The following is an 18,205-nucleotide window of genomic DNA, read 5'->3' as shown; positions in this document are numbered from 1 at the left end:
CGAGGAACAGTGCACGCCAAGTACCTCGCGAACACTGACCAGTCTTTTTACCGTATGTGTCCTTGAATAAATAAGCGCAAAAAAGTATAAGAACGTGATCAAAGGACATAGGGAGGAGATACCTAATTACTCTTTTATGATTAGTCTTCATTATAATGAACAGACATTTACTATGGGCTGTTTGCTTTCCCGCGAAAAACCTCCCATCGATTCCCGGAAAAACGACACGATGGAAATCGAGCTGAAGGACACTGTTAACGGAATGAGTAAAGCGGAGTTTACGGAGGATCAGAAACAGCTTGTCAAGTCCACGTGGGAGGTAGTCCGGGAGGATATCTCCAAAGTCGGAGTCATCACTTTTCTCAGGTTTGCTATCATTGTTATTTCAATTTCAATTTCTTTATTGCAAAAGACATACGTCTTATAGCATTAATACAATGTATCACAAAAAGAAATAATAGAAAATTATTTCTACTTCAATACGTTGGTGGAATTATTCTAAAGTTTATTGTTATTTGTTTTTCTTAAGTTCTTTTACATTTATTATCTACTTTTCTGTGAAAAAATTCAGATAAAAGAGTAGAGACTATAAATTTTAAGCGACTTTAAAACAAAAAGCCACTGTAATAAGGTTTCCGATGGTAAAGTTTTTCGGACATGCATTTTCTCTCTACTTTCACAAGTTCTAGCATCATTTATTGACATGACAGAACTAGGATTACATTATTTATCGTCTCTTTGCAGTGGAAATCTTTGTTATTCATTAGCATTACTTTCTACTATATAAGATCGCTCAGTAATAAATAACGGATAGGAATGTGTGTTTTCAGCAGATAAGAGGTAACAGTCAGTACTGTTAATTTCTCTGTAGAGGCAGGAACTGTTTGGAAATCACTTAATACTCACAATTCCTTGTGTACATAGTTCAGTTAGCAATGTTTTTTTTCTGGAGATCAAACCCAACATCCTGACAGTGTTGATTCAGATCCGCGTTTTTATACAACACAGATGCTCGCAATCACATGCTATTTCTACATCAATCAAGGAGATTATAAATTAAACTCGGCGATCATTCCAATGCTTCTTAAAGTTAAGTAATTAGGTAAATGTTAAACCATGATAACTTCAAGACCTAATTCACGATTAAAATTCTGCGTAGCTTGAGCAATAGGAATACACAATCTCTCTAAAAGTGCTTACATAATTGGTGACATAATCGTTCAACATTTAATTAATTTACAAATCGGAAAAACTTAATTGACATATAATGATGCAGGGTGCGAATTAGCAAAAATTGTTTCAATTCAGTTCTGCAGTAAAATGAAAACAGAAATTTTTCGAGAAACCTGTTCTTAATAAAAATAAATATAATTGCAAAGAAATCAAAGGGGATTATTGTTTCGAACAAAGATAATGATGTTACTACAGCTGGGTCGATCAATAGAGATTTAACTGGGGAACAAATTCCGCGCATTCAGGGACTGAGAACATCAAATTTAAAACAAAAAATGATTAATATCCTTGCAATATATTGGGAATTACAAAATAAGATCCATACGAATATCTGCCTATTACTGATAATTTGTAGTATGCGAACCTCTACTATTTATGGCGGGAATGGAATAAGTTAATCAGTATGTTGAAAGCCAATGGGACAAAAACTTAAATCAGATACGTTTGGATCAGATATCATGGGTCACGTCACGTGATCTGGTACAGTACTAAACATCATCTCGGTGTATTATGAGTAATTAGTCTTCTCCCACTCGGAAGGCACTGATCTACAGGACACCGAGCAAACCAGAAAATATAGAAGTTCACGTGAAGCCTATCATTTCTTTTTAATTAAAGAACTGTAACGAGAGACCCGAGAATCGGCCCTTTGTGTATATAATGGAAGATATGATTACGACAGTTGATCCAAAAGTTCGTGGAATTTTTTTCTGAAAATTTGTTTTGATGAGACAACCACAGTTTCAGACATATCTGTAAAATAGAACCAGAATGTAAGAAAACTGAGAATGTTTAGCAAGTTTTAAATACTTTAAAGTACCAATCTATTTGTTTTTAAAATTGGTAGTTGTATATATAATCGTCTATTAATTGCAGAAAAAAAAATCAATATAATTATTTCTTTATTTCTCATTTCTATATGGAAAATGTAAATGAAAAGATATTTTTACAGTATAAAATTTATTTGAATTTCCATGCAATATATATGTAGTGTTTTAGAAATCTTTTTCAAACAATCTGTTAGACTTCGCATTGATACTTATTTCTCCCTTTTTATAGAGTACATTTTTTTATCTATATGAAGCAGAATTATTTTTTTAAAAAACTTCTACATGAGAGAAAAAAAGTCTCTTGCTGTGGCCTCCAATTCAACAATTAAATATATCAACGATATTTTATCACTAAACAATGTTCAAAAGTCATTCCAAGGTTAACTTGATATATCCTTTGGAACTCAGAATAAAAGATAACGGATTCTGATGTATCCATTTCGTATTTTGATATTTTACTTTTTACAAAAGACGTTTATCAAGGGACGGTTATTAAACAAAGTGACTGTATAATAAGCGTGAAGACTTCAACTTTTCCATCGTCAACCTCCCTTTTTATGTATCAATATACCATTATAACCTACATGATGCCTTTAAATCTCTCCATTACTTCTATGAATACGCAAGAGCATTCTCAGTATACAAAGAATTTCTAATACAAAGCAAGCTTTTGATTTGAAAAATTTCTGAAACAAGGATAGCAACAGTCTCGTTTAAAGTCAAACACTCGCAAATTTTACTGTCGATGCAATGACCTTGTCAGCAAGTAAAAAAAATTTCATTATCAGAAATCATTAAGTCGAATGTTTACTGTTTTTTCAAAAAAATTTCATACAAATTATTGGTTCATTACTTTACACAAAATTGACGACGGGTTTCCGTTCGCCAGGTCATGACAAAATGACAGCAGGTTTGACCGGTCGACAGGGGATGCTTACTCTTTCATGGCACCTGATCCCTCTTTTATTGATGTTATAGGTCCTTGTTTTCTCTGCTCCTGATTTGTGTTGTTTTATTGGACTTTTGAGTTTGAATACTGTATGTTATCTTCATATGTTTTATTATATCTATAATTTTCATAGTATTTCTAAAAGCATTGGAAATTTTGGCTAACATGGAGATTATTAACTTGGGAAGGGGGGGGGGGTTCAAGGGAGGATTTAAGTAGAGACGGGTATTTTTATGCGTGTTTTCGTCTTATATTGAAATGAAAATCGCTCTCACTGTAATGGAAAATTTATTCTGGTTTCATTCCTACAAATCAATTTGTAAATATTACAGTTAATGAAGCTTTTAACAGTTTTTAATGATCAGATGAGAATTGGCATCAATCAACACAGCAATCAGGGTATGAAAAATACCGTCTTTGCATCCAAGTCATGTTATTTACTCGCGCTAGACAGTATAAATAACAAAATACTTCTTGTGAAACCTTATAAATATCAACCTACTCGTACTCAATTGTTTATATCATAAAGTGCTAAGTTTTGAGTTTAGTTTGACTCCAGTGAATTCGTACTGTTAATTAGAATATTCCAGCGAGATGCACCGGTTTACGTGTATTGTTGCACGCTTGAGGCGGATGCAGACAATCTGTGATAAAGTCTGTATAATTTTTTTTGTTCAAAATGATAGCCCGGGTGTGCTCTGTTATCATTCACCAGGATATGACTTACCTGAAGAGAATGAATTACCTTGATCTAAGATCAAACAATTCATAAAATTCAATTCCTGTTACATACGTATACATACCCATATTAAGCTTGCTGCTGAAAGTTTGTCGGTATTGTTTTTAGACCACCTGACTATGAGCATATGTCAGTCTGTCTATTCACCCGTAAAATGATTGATCTAAAAAAAAAAAGTAAAGCAAATATGTGAAAATGGCATACATTTAAAAAAAGGACCACTAGAATTCGAGGGATCAGGTGCCTTGGAGGAGTAAGCATCCCATGTGACCGGTCGCATACGCCTTGACGCTTTGAGCCCTTTACATTGATCAGAAAGGCTATTGACATTTCGTAGTCAAATTCAGTATAAAAACAAAAACGTAACAATTAGTATGAAACCAGTCAACTAAATTTGACCCAATGGTTAGTTATATCTGCTATCAAGTTCATTAAAACGACCAAAGAATTTACGAAATACCGAATCTTAACAAATTTGTTAAAATTCCTGTAATATTAATTCATCTTTCAGTAGCCTGTCCTGTTTTAAAAATTAATCATATCCTGAGCATCCTCCTCAATATTGAAAAAGATATTTAATATCATTTGCAGGTCATGACGTAAGTGTAGATTTGAAATATTCAAATAAACATATCCGCGAGGGATATAGTAGGGCCACAAAAGGGGAAAATTGAAGAAAATTGTTTTTAATTTTCAAAGCAATGATCAATTATACCTATATGTAAGCATTTTCAAGTGAGTATGAAAAGAACATGTGCAAACTTTTATTTAAATCTTCTCGAATCTTCTCGAGAACAACATGGACATGATTACTTATAATACGTTGTAAATTTTAAGTTTCAAATTTACTACTGAAAACTTATCGATGGTAATGAATCAGATTTTTCGACTTTTTTTGTACAGGTACAAGATTTTACATTTTTTTACCTTTCAGGTTGTTTGAGAAGTTCCCTGATGTTCAAGATTTATTTGTGCCCCTCCGGGGACTGAGCTCAGAAGAACTCCGCCACAATGTGGGGCTACGGGAACACGGACTCCGAGTCATGGGGACTATTGAAAAATGCATCACCCGCCTGGACAAACCTGAAAAATTGACCTCCATGTTGGAGGCTCTGGGGGAGAAACACATCATGTTTGACACCAAAGTAGAATATTTTGACGTACGTACAAGTTTCGAGTTTTTAGAAGTTATTGGCATCTAATAGATGCTTGCGTTTCTGATTGACAATATCTATGATGTTTTTTGAGACCAGGTCTTCCAACAATCTATTGGAATTCTCATGGTTAACAATTGCCCCCCGTTATAGCAGAGATATTTTTGTATTCATATGAAGCAGAATTTGTGCAATATCTTATAAAGAAAAAAAGAAAAAAACACTTGCTGTTGCCTTCAGTTCGACATTTAGATATATCAACGACGCACTGTCGATTAACAAAAGTAATTTCCATTCCTATGCCGGTACGATATATCCTGATGAGCTTAAGATAAAAAAAAAATACCACAGAGTCTGACACATCTGTTTCATATTTGGATATATAACTTGAAAAATACGTCAATGGTAATCTAACAACCAAGCTCTATGATAATCGTGATGACTTTAACTTTTCTATCGTCAACTTCCCTTACTTATGTATCAATATACCTTCATTACCTGTAGACGGGGTTTATATATCTCAGTTGATTCGATACGCAAGATTATGCTCTTTGTGTGAACAATTTCTTAAACGAGGTAAGTTATTGACAAACAAGTTGATGAAACAAAAAATTTCAGCTGTCTCGTTTATAGTCATCATTGCATAAGTTTTATGGTCGATACAATGACCTTGTCAGCATATACAATTTATCATTGAGTCAAATGCTGACCGACTTTTTCCATAGTTATTGTTAGTCCATTATTTATACACTGAATTGACGATGGATTGTCCCGTTATTTCCGATCATGACAAGGAGCACACGGCGGGTGAGACCGGTCGGTAGGGGATGCTCACTCCTCCATGGCATCTGATCCCACCATTAATGTTTTGGAGCCCCGTGCTTGCTCTGCTCCTATGTTGTATTGTTTTATGGACTTTTGATTTTGAATACTGTTCGTTATCTCCATATATAAAAATGGAATCTAAATGCTACTGATTGTGTCAGAGGGTAACATACTTTTTGTCAGACACAAGAAAGTAGTTGCTCTGGCCTCCAGTGTGACGTGAAAACTGACGTCATAGCGGCCCAATATCTTTTTGATTTGTCCAGTATATTTCCTCTCAATGGTCCAACATTGATTTTTTTGACCGCTCAGAACGTCGGAAATTTTTTTTGTAAGAGATTTGTTTAACAGTATAACAATACATAATTAAGAATATGATATATACTGAATGTTTTGTAAAAATACATATCTGTAATCTGTGTACAAATGAATTCGATGTGAAGCTAACCTTACCAGTACTTTAAAATCACGTATTTTCAAGAGGTCAAATTTCGAAGTTTAAGTAAGAAATATTGGTTAATGTGGATTTGATTTTGAGGTTAGAGAAGTGTAGAGTACTATGAAATTTGACATTTTGTTGTTGTCATGAATTTGAGGGTAGCGCATACCTCGAAAACAACAAAAATTAAATCCCCACGAAATTAAGTGTTCTCTCTCTCTCTCTCTCTCTCTCTCTCTCTCTCTCTCTCTCTCTCTCTCTCTCTCTCTCTCTCTCTCTCTCTCTCTCTCTCTCTCTAACATAATGTACCGTTTTGACCGTCAATGTTTCTCATTCTGTATAAAATATCATTACAACAAGCCCGATTCTCATGCTAATTATCAAACATTTTACGGCTAACGCCATCCTTATTGACAATAATTCACATCTGATAGGATTAGCAGTCCAAGTGGGCCATAGAGTTCGAATTTTGATATAAAATACCGATGGATATATACATGATGCTTGTGTCGGAAACCGTCAAACTGTCAGATATCTTAGAAATATAATGGCATTCTAAGTTCAGCATATTCAGAAAATGTTTGATACGCCAGATTGTGTAGATTTACTAGAGCTTGTGAGAAGTACTTTGTATACTAGATCTTTATAGACAGTTCTGCTTTGATTTTTGCATTAACAGTATAAATACGTTCTTAGATCTATTAAAATTAAGGTCAGACGAGACGTTCCTCAAAATCTGTTTTGTATATCTTTGTAATGTATGAAAAATATTCAAAATTTTAATAACATTCTGATTTCTAAACCAGTTTCTAACCATTTTTAAAAAATCCAAACACTCAAACATTTGAAATTGGAAAATTATTTTTCAAAGGATTATATAAGGCTTGCAGAAATGCCTGGTAGTAATTTTTTGTGAGTAAACATGTTTAAGTAGCAAGACTTCAATGACAAACTCTAAAAAAAATTTATCTATTATTAAGGAACGTCTCGTCTGTCCTTAAAAGTAATTCTATAGACAATGGCAGCTAGTATCATTTTTTAAGTGGCAATAGGGGTTACTAAAGAAAACAGTTGACAACCTACCTGAAAAAAAACCGTGTCAAAAAATACCCAAAATCCAATTTTGAGAGATTGGGGGGGGGGGGGAGTTACGATACATCCTGGTAAGCTTGAGAAGATACCATAGAGTCTGGCACACCTGTTTCATATTTGGATATTTTACTTGAAAAACACGTTAATGGTAATCTAACAACCAAGCTCTATAATAAACGTGATGACTTTTTTATCGTCAACTTCCCTTACTTATGCAGCAAAATACCTTCATCAACTGCTTACGGAGTTTATATATCTCAATTGAGTCGATACGCAAGAGCATGCTCTACGTATGAACAATTTCTAAGACGAGGTAAATTATTGAATAAACAAGTTGATGAAACAAGAATGTCAGTAGTCTCGTTTAAAGTATTCATTTCGTAAGTTCTATGGTCGATACAATGATCTTGCCAGCAAATACAACTTATCATTGAGTCAAATGCATACTGACGTTTTTCATACAAATTGTTAGTCCGTTATTTACACAAAAGCAGAATTTGTCCAAAATCTTATACGTGAAAAGAAGAAACACTTGCTGTGGCCTTCAACTCCACATTTAGATATATCGAAGACGTATTGTCAATTAACAATGGTAATTTCCATTCTTATGTCGATACGATATATCAGCAAATACTATTTATCATTGAGTCAAATGCTAACTGATGTTTTTCATACTAATTATTAGTTCACCATTTATACACTCAATTGATTTATTGTTTTATGGATTTTCGATCTTGAATACTTGAGTATTTCAGTACTTGAACATATTACTGTAAACGTAATTACATTTGGCTGTGTATTCTTTTTAGCGAGTTTCGCGGAAAGCAGCCTCCGCTAAATCAAGTACATCGCTAAATGTTTTGTGTATAAAGGTTTATGTAACACACATTCAAAAAGCGCTAAATCAAATCTTAACATATTATCATGATGGTTAACGCTTACATTGTGTGTTTGAAATATATATTGTCAGGGGGGCTGCACCTATCCATCTTAATCTAGAGACAATTTTGAACTAGTAAATGACATTTTTTTAATATAGATATAATTTTATAAGGACCAATAAATTATAAGTTTAGATGTTTAGATAATCTTTTTTTTTTACTTTTTTAAAAATCCAGACCTTGTATTTCTAACAAAGTAGTATGCATCGTCAATATCGCGACCAAACTTTTTAATTACAAAAAAAACTCTACAGAGCCTTGATATCGAACATCTAAAACATAATCCTCCAGCCTGTTCATGTTCTTCTTCTCCCTACAACTTGAGCCCTAGTGGACACGTCATAACTGGTGACGTTAATATAGTTAATGATGATGATCTTTAATCACTTTTTTATAAAAGGGTCAAAATTTAGGAAACGTACCCGATTTATCAACTGACCTAATAATTTAATAAATGTTATGAATAACTGGATTCTAAAACTGGACAATAATCCTTACATAGCGGGTTCCAGTGAATGTTCTAACAATCCTCTCATATTTCTCTTTACTATAAAATATTTACAGTAGTGAAGGAGAAACTTTTGGAGTACTGCACTATATTACATTTGAGAAGTCGTGTAAATAAGACGCGGAAACTTTAAAAACTCCTTGGTATTATTGGAAAATTTCAAATCATAATTTTTTCCATAATCAATAATATCAAAACGTACAACTTTTCTACACTTTAAACGACTATCCCTCACTTTAAACATAGTGCTTAATACGTCTGTTTATATTTGGATATTATATATATTAGAAAAGAAAGTTAATGGTAACCTTAAAACAAACGTGATGACTTTAACTTTTCTATCGTCACCATCCATAATTTATGCAGCAATATACCCTTATCACCTGCATTTGGGGTTTATGTCCCCAGTTGAATCTATACGCAAAAACATTCTCTAGGTATGATAAATTTTAAAACAAGGCAAGTATTGACCAACAAGTTGATGAAACATGGCTAACAACAGTCTCGCTCGGAGTCATTTTGCAAGTTCTCTACGGTCGATTCAATGACCTTATCAGCAAATACAATATAATCATTAGGTCAAATGTTACTGACGTTTTTACACTAGTTGTTAGTTTTTATTCATACACTGAAACTTCTACGGATTTTCCGTTTAACCTATCATGACAAGGAGTATACATCACGCATCCTTGTCTGTCCGCGGTTTTTACATCTAAGAAAATGTTATTGTGTCCTACCGAGCATGTTCTATTTTGGTTTTTTTTTTTGGGGGGGGGGGGTGCGGAACTGTAAGTCTTCAATTAAATTTTTAAGTTTTTGAGTTATCGTGTAAGGGATTGCATTGGTTGAGAACGTTCAAGACTAAGATTCAGGTTCTTGGAAACGAATCATCCGCAAACACTTAAACCCTGATGTGACATTCTTCCTCTTTATTATCATTAATATTCCTGTGGTTATCAAGCCTCCTTTTAAATTTTTGATGAGACCCGAACGCTTCTTTCTTTTAAATGAACGTATATTCATCAGAAGCTCGAAGACAATAGAGATTTTTAATCGAAGAATCTCACACGTCATGTCAGCTGTACAGAGGTTGATAAATAATGGCCGGTACATGGAAGCTCATCCGGAGTAAAATTTAAAGACTGTGCATAAATTTTTCAGCGAATAATTCTTTGTAAATACCAAGAATATGCTATTAACATAAGCATTGATCTGCCTGTGTCTTTCATATCGTAATTATTAATATATCTGTAAACGAATAAAAGTTCAAGGCTAATTCTTTGAGACCTTTCCTTGGTTGTAGATACTTCTGATCCTTTGACCTAGACATTGGAGTTTGCTGCAAAAAAAAAAACTGAATCATTACTATTGAGAAGATAGTACAAAGGCTTTCATATTTCACAGATGTGACAAAGCCATCCTTTGGCTCTTTTGAAAAAAAAATTACCATCACGATACCTTTTGAACAGTTAGTACAAGATCTGTTATATATATATATTTCACATATGTATTACTTAAGACTATTAATGTTTACTTTGGTTTTCGATGTTGACGCACTTTAACCTTGACAATGACATGTAAACGGATGGTGCTAGTGCTTTCTTATTCCACGGATGTTTATTTGGTGACAGTACTATCTTTGGATACCATAAATTATGATTTATCTCTCGACTTTGAATGGCATTTGAAAAGATTTAATTAAAACAATGGACTGCCATAAGGGTGCATCAGTATTTCACACGTCTGGGCTGGTATTGTATTAATAAACTTTCTTTGGTTTTGAAAGGAAGTTGAATCCTCAGCCCATTCGCCCCACTCTTGAAAGAATTATTAAGTTTGAACATTTTTTATGCTTCTATAATCGAAAATTTGGGTTATATATTATTTCACCTGTCCTTCTGTCTGTCCACAAAAACTTGACCTTACTCTTAAATTTTAATTGGCGAGAGCTATGGCTTTCATATTTATGGCACGCCAAATTCACAAAAATGAGATAATCATAGTTTTACAATTGATAAACTAGGTTTATCAACTGTAAACTATAGTTTACAAACCGTAAACTATAGTTAACGATTCGTTAAGTATAGTTTTCATCTGTAAAACTATATTTAACGGTTGTTAACTATAGTTTACGAATGTTAATTTAAGTTTTTCTGTCTGTAATAAAGCGTTAACAATATATTTTGTTGATAAACATAGATTCACGTTTGTAAACTATAGTTTACAATCGTAAACTATAGTTAAGAGTTGTTAATCATAGTTTCACAAATTGTGAAACTATATTTATCAGATCGTTAACTATAGTTAACAGTTTGTAAACTATAGTTTACAAATCGTGAAACTGTATTTATCAGATAATCTATGTTTTGCAATCGCAAATGATTGTTTTCGGTGTTAAGCATAGTTTACGGTTGTGAAACATAGATTATCGCGTTAACTATGGTTTACAGATGTGAAATATAGATTAACGTTGTTAACTATAGTTTACAATTTGTAAACTATAGTTTACAACCGATAAACCTAGTTTATCGATTGTGAAACTATGATTATCTCATTTTTGTGAATTTGGCGTGCCATACATATTCCACAATAGACCTTTCTTTGGGTACAAATATATTTGATCACTTTACATTGACTTTGGAGATTGGCCAACTTTTGCAAAAAAAAAAACAAAAAAAAAAACTAATCTTTGCCATTTGCATTAACTTCTGAAAGATTATTGCCAGGTATTTCGTACCAAACTTGTGTTTTCATTGTGACAAGGTCTCTCCATGGGTTTAAATATTTTTACCTTTTGGTTTTGACTTTAGGATGTGATCTACTTTTATTTTCAAAAAACTTAAAACTCGGTCATAACGTTTCAACAGCAGTGTCTTCCCACAATTTTTTTTATTAAAATGGAAAATTTGGTGTTATGACTATTTAAATTTTCCATTTTAATAAAAATTTGTGGGAAGACATTAGTATTAGGGCTATCGTTTAACACATGTGTATACCCTATGATAAGACCTGCCCTTGGATGCCATCAATTTTGATTTCTTGACCATGACTTCAGAGCTTGACCTTTTTTGAAAAAGTTTAATTTTAGCCCTATGGCATACGTGGTGCGAGAGCTTTCATATTTCACATATGTAACTCTTATTACAAGGTTTTCTCCTTGGAAGTAGTGATTTTGACCCTAAAACTTGACTTTGAAGTTTCACCCACTTTAAAAAAATTAGCTTGACCATAATTTTTGAGTGATTGGTTTTTTTTCCCACAGAATTATTCATTGAGACAGGTCCTTTTTTAGGATTACAGCATATTTTTTTTTATCTCTTGACATGTGATTTTAACTTGCCTTTGAGAAATTCCATCAATAATAAAGAATCGGGAACAGTAGCTTGGGAATTCTTAATAACCATGAAAAGTAAATTGTGTTCCCTATAAGAGTAATTATCTAAGCCTACCACAGCAAAATTACAAATCTGAAATCGTTTGAAATGGCTTATGTCAGGTATAAGTTAAATTTATTGCCATTGCATGTGAACACCGCATTAAAAAATAATGTTGTTTTGGTCTGCACTGTTCGTTAAAAATATATAGGAATATACCGTAGACGATTTCACTATTTTTTTTTCACTCGATGTCTTTTTAATCATTTCAGATACGGTACATCTTGTTGATTTTAAATGATTTTTTAAATGCATTTTTGATAATTTTTTTCTCCTTTATACGCAGTTAGGCTATTCATCGCCTAACAATTTCACATTTTGCAAGTTTCTTTGTTTGTAATAAGATACATGAAAAAACCCAAACAGTATTCAATCTCAAAGTCCACTAAACAATACAATTTTTTAAGGAGAACAAACACGGTCATCTAAAACATTAGAGATGGGATCAGATGCCATTGTAACGTGTTGAGGGGTCGTACCTGGTTGATTCCAGGATCTCGGTAAAGATTGATATTAATAACAAATAATCTTCCTTTAAAAAATGATTGGCCTGCAAATTTATACAAATATGGCCCTTCCCTTACTTAGGGGAAAATCACAGTTGAATGTCGGCCTAATATTTACAAAAACTACGGGTTCACACAATGGCACCGGACCGACACCAATATTGCCTTACTCAGACTCGTAGTGTCAGTCACGACGCTAAGTCCAATCTCCCAGTGGTCAGCCTCTGACAACAGAAGATACTGAATTGTCCTTATTCAGGACGCACAGTCATCCACTGCTTTCAGAGACTTACACTATCTTAAAAGCCTCAGAGGGTTGACTTGCCTCTATGTCGGCCTCTAAATGGTAAGTCACAAACCAATACTACAAATCTATTGTGGCAAGCCTTTACCGATAGGCAATCCACCTAGTATTGTCAAATAATTGTGGCAAGCCTCAATATTAGGCAATCCACCCAACTAACCTTATATCGGTCTTCTTCTCTCCGTTGCTTGGACTCAAAGAACCCTGCAGCTTAGCTGTGCTTGCTTATATACCTTTGTTTAAGTCACATGATCAGCTAAGGTCACATGATCAGCTTCAGCCAATCACAGATCTCAAGGCCCAACTTGCATAATTGGAATACACAATACACAAACCCATCAATTGTTACACCATGAAGGAGAGAGTTTCCCCTGCTGACAGGTCACACCCGTTCTGTTTTTTTTCTTTGTCAGGATCGGGATATATCGGGAAGATTTGTAAATAATGGCCTAAGAATTAGTATAAAAACGTCAGTCAGGATTTGACTCAATGAAAATTTGTGTTTGCTGACAAGGTCGTTTGTATTGACCATAGAACTTTCGAAATAAAAACTTTACATGAGACTGATTTTGGTTTCATCTACTTGTTTGTCATTGACTTACCTCGTTTTAGAAATTGTTCATGCGTAGAGTAAGCTCTTGTGTATCAAATCAACAGAGAGATATAAATCAAGTATGCAGGTGATGAAAGTATATTGCTGCATAAGTAAGGGAGGTTGATGATTGAAAACGTTTAACGTAAAGCTTGGTTAGATTACCGTTAACGTCTTTTCCTAGTAAAATACATGTATCAAAATATGAAACAAATGAGTCAGACTCTGTGATATCTTTTATTCCAAGCTCACCTGGGTATATCGTATCGACATAAGAATGGTATAACCATTGTTAATTGACAATACGTTGTCGATATTTCTAAATGTCGAGTTGAAGGTACCAGCAAGTGTTTTTTTCTTTTTACGTGTAAGATTTTCAACAAATTCTCCTTCATATGAATAAAAACATAAGTCTTCTAATAACGGGGCGCAATTGATACCCATTGGAATTTCAATGAATTGATGGAAGAGTTCGATATTAACTTCAGAGTAACTGTTTGTACAATTAGAATGTTTCCATTAATAATAATTTTTACAAAGACTAATGAAAATTTAAGTAAAGATTAATTTTGTTGTCAATGCTATCAAAAAGCCTGAACTTTCATTTATCGTAAGGAATGGTTATATGAAAAGTTGAAAAGTTGTAAGTTTTATTGTGTTAATTTTGGTAAAATTTTGTGATTTCAGATTTTCCAAAAGTTCATTGGAATTCTGAATTGTATTCGCATTTTATTTATACCACTTCTCGAATTTATTGTTGCACAGTACTCTTGAAGTTTCTCCTTCATTGATGCATGTTTCATCTCTCATTAGTATTAAGGGGTTAATTTAGATTTGATCCTGTACTTAGAAGTTTAATGATGTTGGTAATTTCTGATACTCGTCAGGCATTGCTTTTATCGTTAAGTAGCTTCCTTCAGAATGAGCACTGACACCCATTAGGTTAATCTTGGGTCAAATTCAGGATTCTACATGAAAGTTTAGATGTGTGCATTCTTTTTATATATTTTTTTTTAGATTTGAATCAAATATTTTAAATCAGGAAAATCAATACCTATTTATTTATTTAAAAGCCTCAAGTTGATCAGCAATCTTCCTCATGCCAATCGTCTCATTCTGTCATGTTGAGATGTCATTGACTGCTGATGCCACAAGTTAGATTGTTACGTAAGATTACTGATACTCTCAGTAAACGCATTCTTTTGTTGACTGACAACTCCGATTTTGCAAAGTAATACAATATAATACCATTGCACTTTATCAATGTCAAATTTCCCTTCAGCATTTTAAAAATGATAAAATGCTGTAGAATGATAGAATTAAGGTCCTTTATGACAATTGCCTATTTGACATTTAATTAAAACCTTCTGTGACCTTAAATATATTCAGTTTTCAAGGAAAACACCAAAACATTAAAATTAACGATTAATATCGCCTATTCTATTATAACACGAAAGACGACGATATCAATATGACATGTGGACAGGCAATGGGATCTGATTATTATCGCTGATTAAGATAGACAGATTAGCTAATTACCCCTCTTACATGATGTGAGTTCTAGGAAGGGAAGACTTAAAGAATACCACACGGATATCGATTAATTCATTGACATGCAGTTCTGTTTAGATGAAAATTTTCGGAACCAATAGATATGTATTATTTTTATTAATTACTTTGCAATATCTTAAAATATTTTATTTTTTTCAATGTATGTGGGACTGTAATCGCATCATCACTAAAGAATAGTCGCAATACCCTTAAAAACTTTTTAAGTGACATTTCTTAAATCTCCGTTCATAGTATTAACTACAAAGAGTTACGGTTCACAATGGCGGCGGTATAGAACAACATGCTGGTTCCCTTTGGTTGTGATCACATTTCAAACAACTTATCAATGCTTTTAAATTGTTTTTTGTTTAAATTGTGTTCATGTTCTTACATATTTTTTTTGCCCCCGTAAACGAAGATTCGAGGCTGTAAAGTTTTTGCCCGGTCTCTCCGTCTGTCTGATTTAACACTGCCTAAAACGTCTGATTGGATTTAGATTTCACGTGTTTTTCGTATGAAAAGAACTTTCTTTGGGTAGCAACATATTTGACCTCTTGACATTGGCATCGGAGTTCTATCTAAGAATTTACCAAACTTTTCCTTGGTCATAACTTTTGCACATGCAGTTGGTGTTAGGGCTTAGATACTCCACATGTTTATTCATTGTAATACTTGCCTTTCCATGGATGAAGATGATTTTGACCTTTTAAACTTGGACATAACTCTGAACAGTTAGGATAAGGACCCTCTCAAGTATATTTCACGTGATAAGGTCTTCCTTAGGATACCAACATTTGACCTTTTGACTTTGACCTTGGAGTTTGACTTTTTTGCATTTGAGAAAAGTCAACCTTCGAAAAAGCATTTATAGGGGGCGTTAGTGTTTTACAAACACATCTTTTTTTCGGAAACTAAGGCTGCTTTTTTTACTTCAGATGTACAACTTAGAAGAACAAGTTAGGAAAAAAGTAAAAATGCCTTATTTCTAACCAAGAGGTGCACTTGGTTAAACCTGTATTTCTTTTTACTTGCAGTTGCTAGCTCCACAGTTTATACACGCCATTAAACCTGCGATCGGTGATCAATGGACGCCCGCAGTGGAACAGGCCTGGAACAATTTTCTAGAGTATATTACAGATATAATGAAGAACGCTATGTTACAGGCCACGTGATCTCTCTTAGGTTCTGTGAATTATTTCCCTTGATTTAACCATTCAAATTGTTCAATGTATCTGTATGTGTGAGAGAAAAATAGTTTTTGCACGGAAAAGAGTGTTTGGAAGAATATATATTTCAATAAATCATTAGCACTGTCATTTGTTGTATATCACGGACAAAGATTCCATGCAAGTCAACCTGTGAACACCAAGGTATAGAAATGAAACCCTAATGACGGATTGGCGTGACAAACGAAGGTCAGGTTGATGGTAAAACATAGCGCAACGCTCAGTCAGGGAACCTGTAAATAAGCGCCAATATCTATCATTTTTCGAGAATGTGTTTCCTTCATACGTTGATGAGTTTATGTTTAAAACGGTGCACTAATGGAAGATAGTTTAATCTTCATTACTCCAGAATTAAGATTAAAAAGCTGTAGGTGCGGGTACAGTTCACTCTGCTATAGACAGGAGTTTTACATCAAGCATTCTCACTTTATATAAATTAACTTCACACCTGCAAAACGACACAGTACGTAAATTGTAATCGCTGGCTGTTTTCTTCAGACTGCACTTAGATAAAATGACGTAATCTGTCTAATTTCCTTTGTTTGTTAAATCATCTCATAAATTCATCAAACGCGCACATTATTTACAAGAAATTACAGATTGATTATTCTGTTGAAAAGGAAGAGCAGATTTAGATGCTAATTTTAAACACGTTACACTAGGCGACGGCTGGCGTAACTACAGAAGGTTTTATGGTGAAATTCGGTTACATTCTGAATCTAGTGTTATGTGGACAATTTAGCAAGCTAGTTACATTCATCATATTGATATTTTTAAATGTTGTTTACTGCCACCCGATAAATTCAAAATTTATAAAACAGATAATATCAATATGCGAAAAAGAATATTTTAATTCTACAAAACTTGGGATATTGTGTCAAACAGAAGTAACCTTTTAAAAATACATAAATTATTTCTACAGTTTCCGACTTCATGGGTTTATTTTGTGCGTTAGGCTTTATTAATGAAACCGTGACATTTGTGTTTTTGTTAATTGAATTCTTTCCTAAAACAAGTCTGCAGCCAGACGGGGCTGCTAAATTGACGAAGCTATTCTTATAGCAATACTGACGAGGTTCTAAGATAAACATTCCTAAAGAATTTGTCTAAACAATTGTTTCCACGTTGTATTTTATTCATGGAGTGTATCAAACAATTTACACCACATATAATATTGTTATTATTTTCGACTGATGTTTGGATAAAAAAAAAATCGTCTTCAAAGAAAAATTTACAAACTGAACCTAGGAGTGAGACAGAAAGTAAACACAGAAACATAAGAAGTAAGGGAAAATGCCACCAAAAAAAAAAAAAAGGAAAAAAAAGAAGAAAAAAGAGAGGGAGATATTTTATGTTCTCTGGATTTATACATTTAACAATGACCAGAAGTAGGAGGAGTGGTGGCGTAGAAAAACAAAATATTAAAAATTAATTTAATACACGTAACTCAGAAAGACAAAGACAGACAGACATACATACAGAGAGACAAAGACAGACAGGGAACAGATGATAGAACATTGGCTACATCGTAAAGGAGAACATTTTAAAAAGTTAAAACTGTAACATGCCGCCATAGACTCTTCATACTACTGGTGCTTGTCAGACATTGAAAATTAAAAAAAAAGTAACGTACAGAAAATTAAATATTTCTTCTTCTTCACCCTATATCTATAGTCCTGCTGGATACGTTATTACAGGTGACGTAAATATAGTTAATAATGAGGACCTTAGTTCACTTATTTTAAAAGGTCCTAAATATAGGGAACCCCGATCCTTCAACTGGCGTCAGAATTTCATAAATATTATGGATTCTGTTGAAGATTAAGCCAGTAGATATGATATGAATATATATATATATATATATATATATATATATATATAT

At 33.4% G+C, this 18,205-nt stretch overlaps 1 protein-coding gene across 1 annotated transcript; it reads left to right on the top strand.

The window, feature by feature from the left end:
* The first annotated feature begins 7 nt into the window (after positions 1-7).
* On the top strand, positions 8-16,410 carry LOC134235698 (uncharacterized). The gene is made up of 3 exons (XM_062717848.1): positions 8-366; positions 4,686-4,911; positions 16,132-16,410. Exons 1-3 carry the CDS (start codon positions 137-139, stop codon positions 16,267-16,269), a joined length of 594 nt encoding a protein of 197 aa, XP_062573832.1. The 5' UTR covers positions 8-136; the 3' UTR covers positions 16,270-16,410.
* Positions 16,411-18,205: the final 1,795 nt, after the last annotated feature.

This window comes from Saccostrea cucullata, unplaced genomic scaffold (assembly GCF_032062105.1).
Source record: "Saccostrea cucullata isolate Sc308-1 unplaced genomic scaffold, CSIRO_AGI_Scuc_v1 ctg192, whole genome shotgun sequence".
NCBI classification, from domain to species: Eukaryota; Metazoa; Mollusca; class Bivalvia; order Ostreida; family Ostreidae; genus Saccostrea; species Saccostrea cuccullata.
Note: the sequence above shows the minus strand (reverse complement) of the source record. Positions and strands in the feature narration are given on the sequence as shown.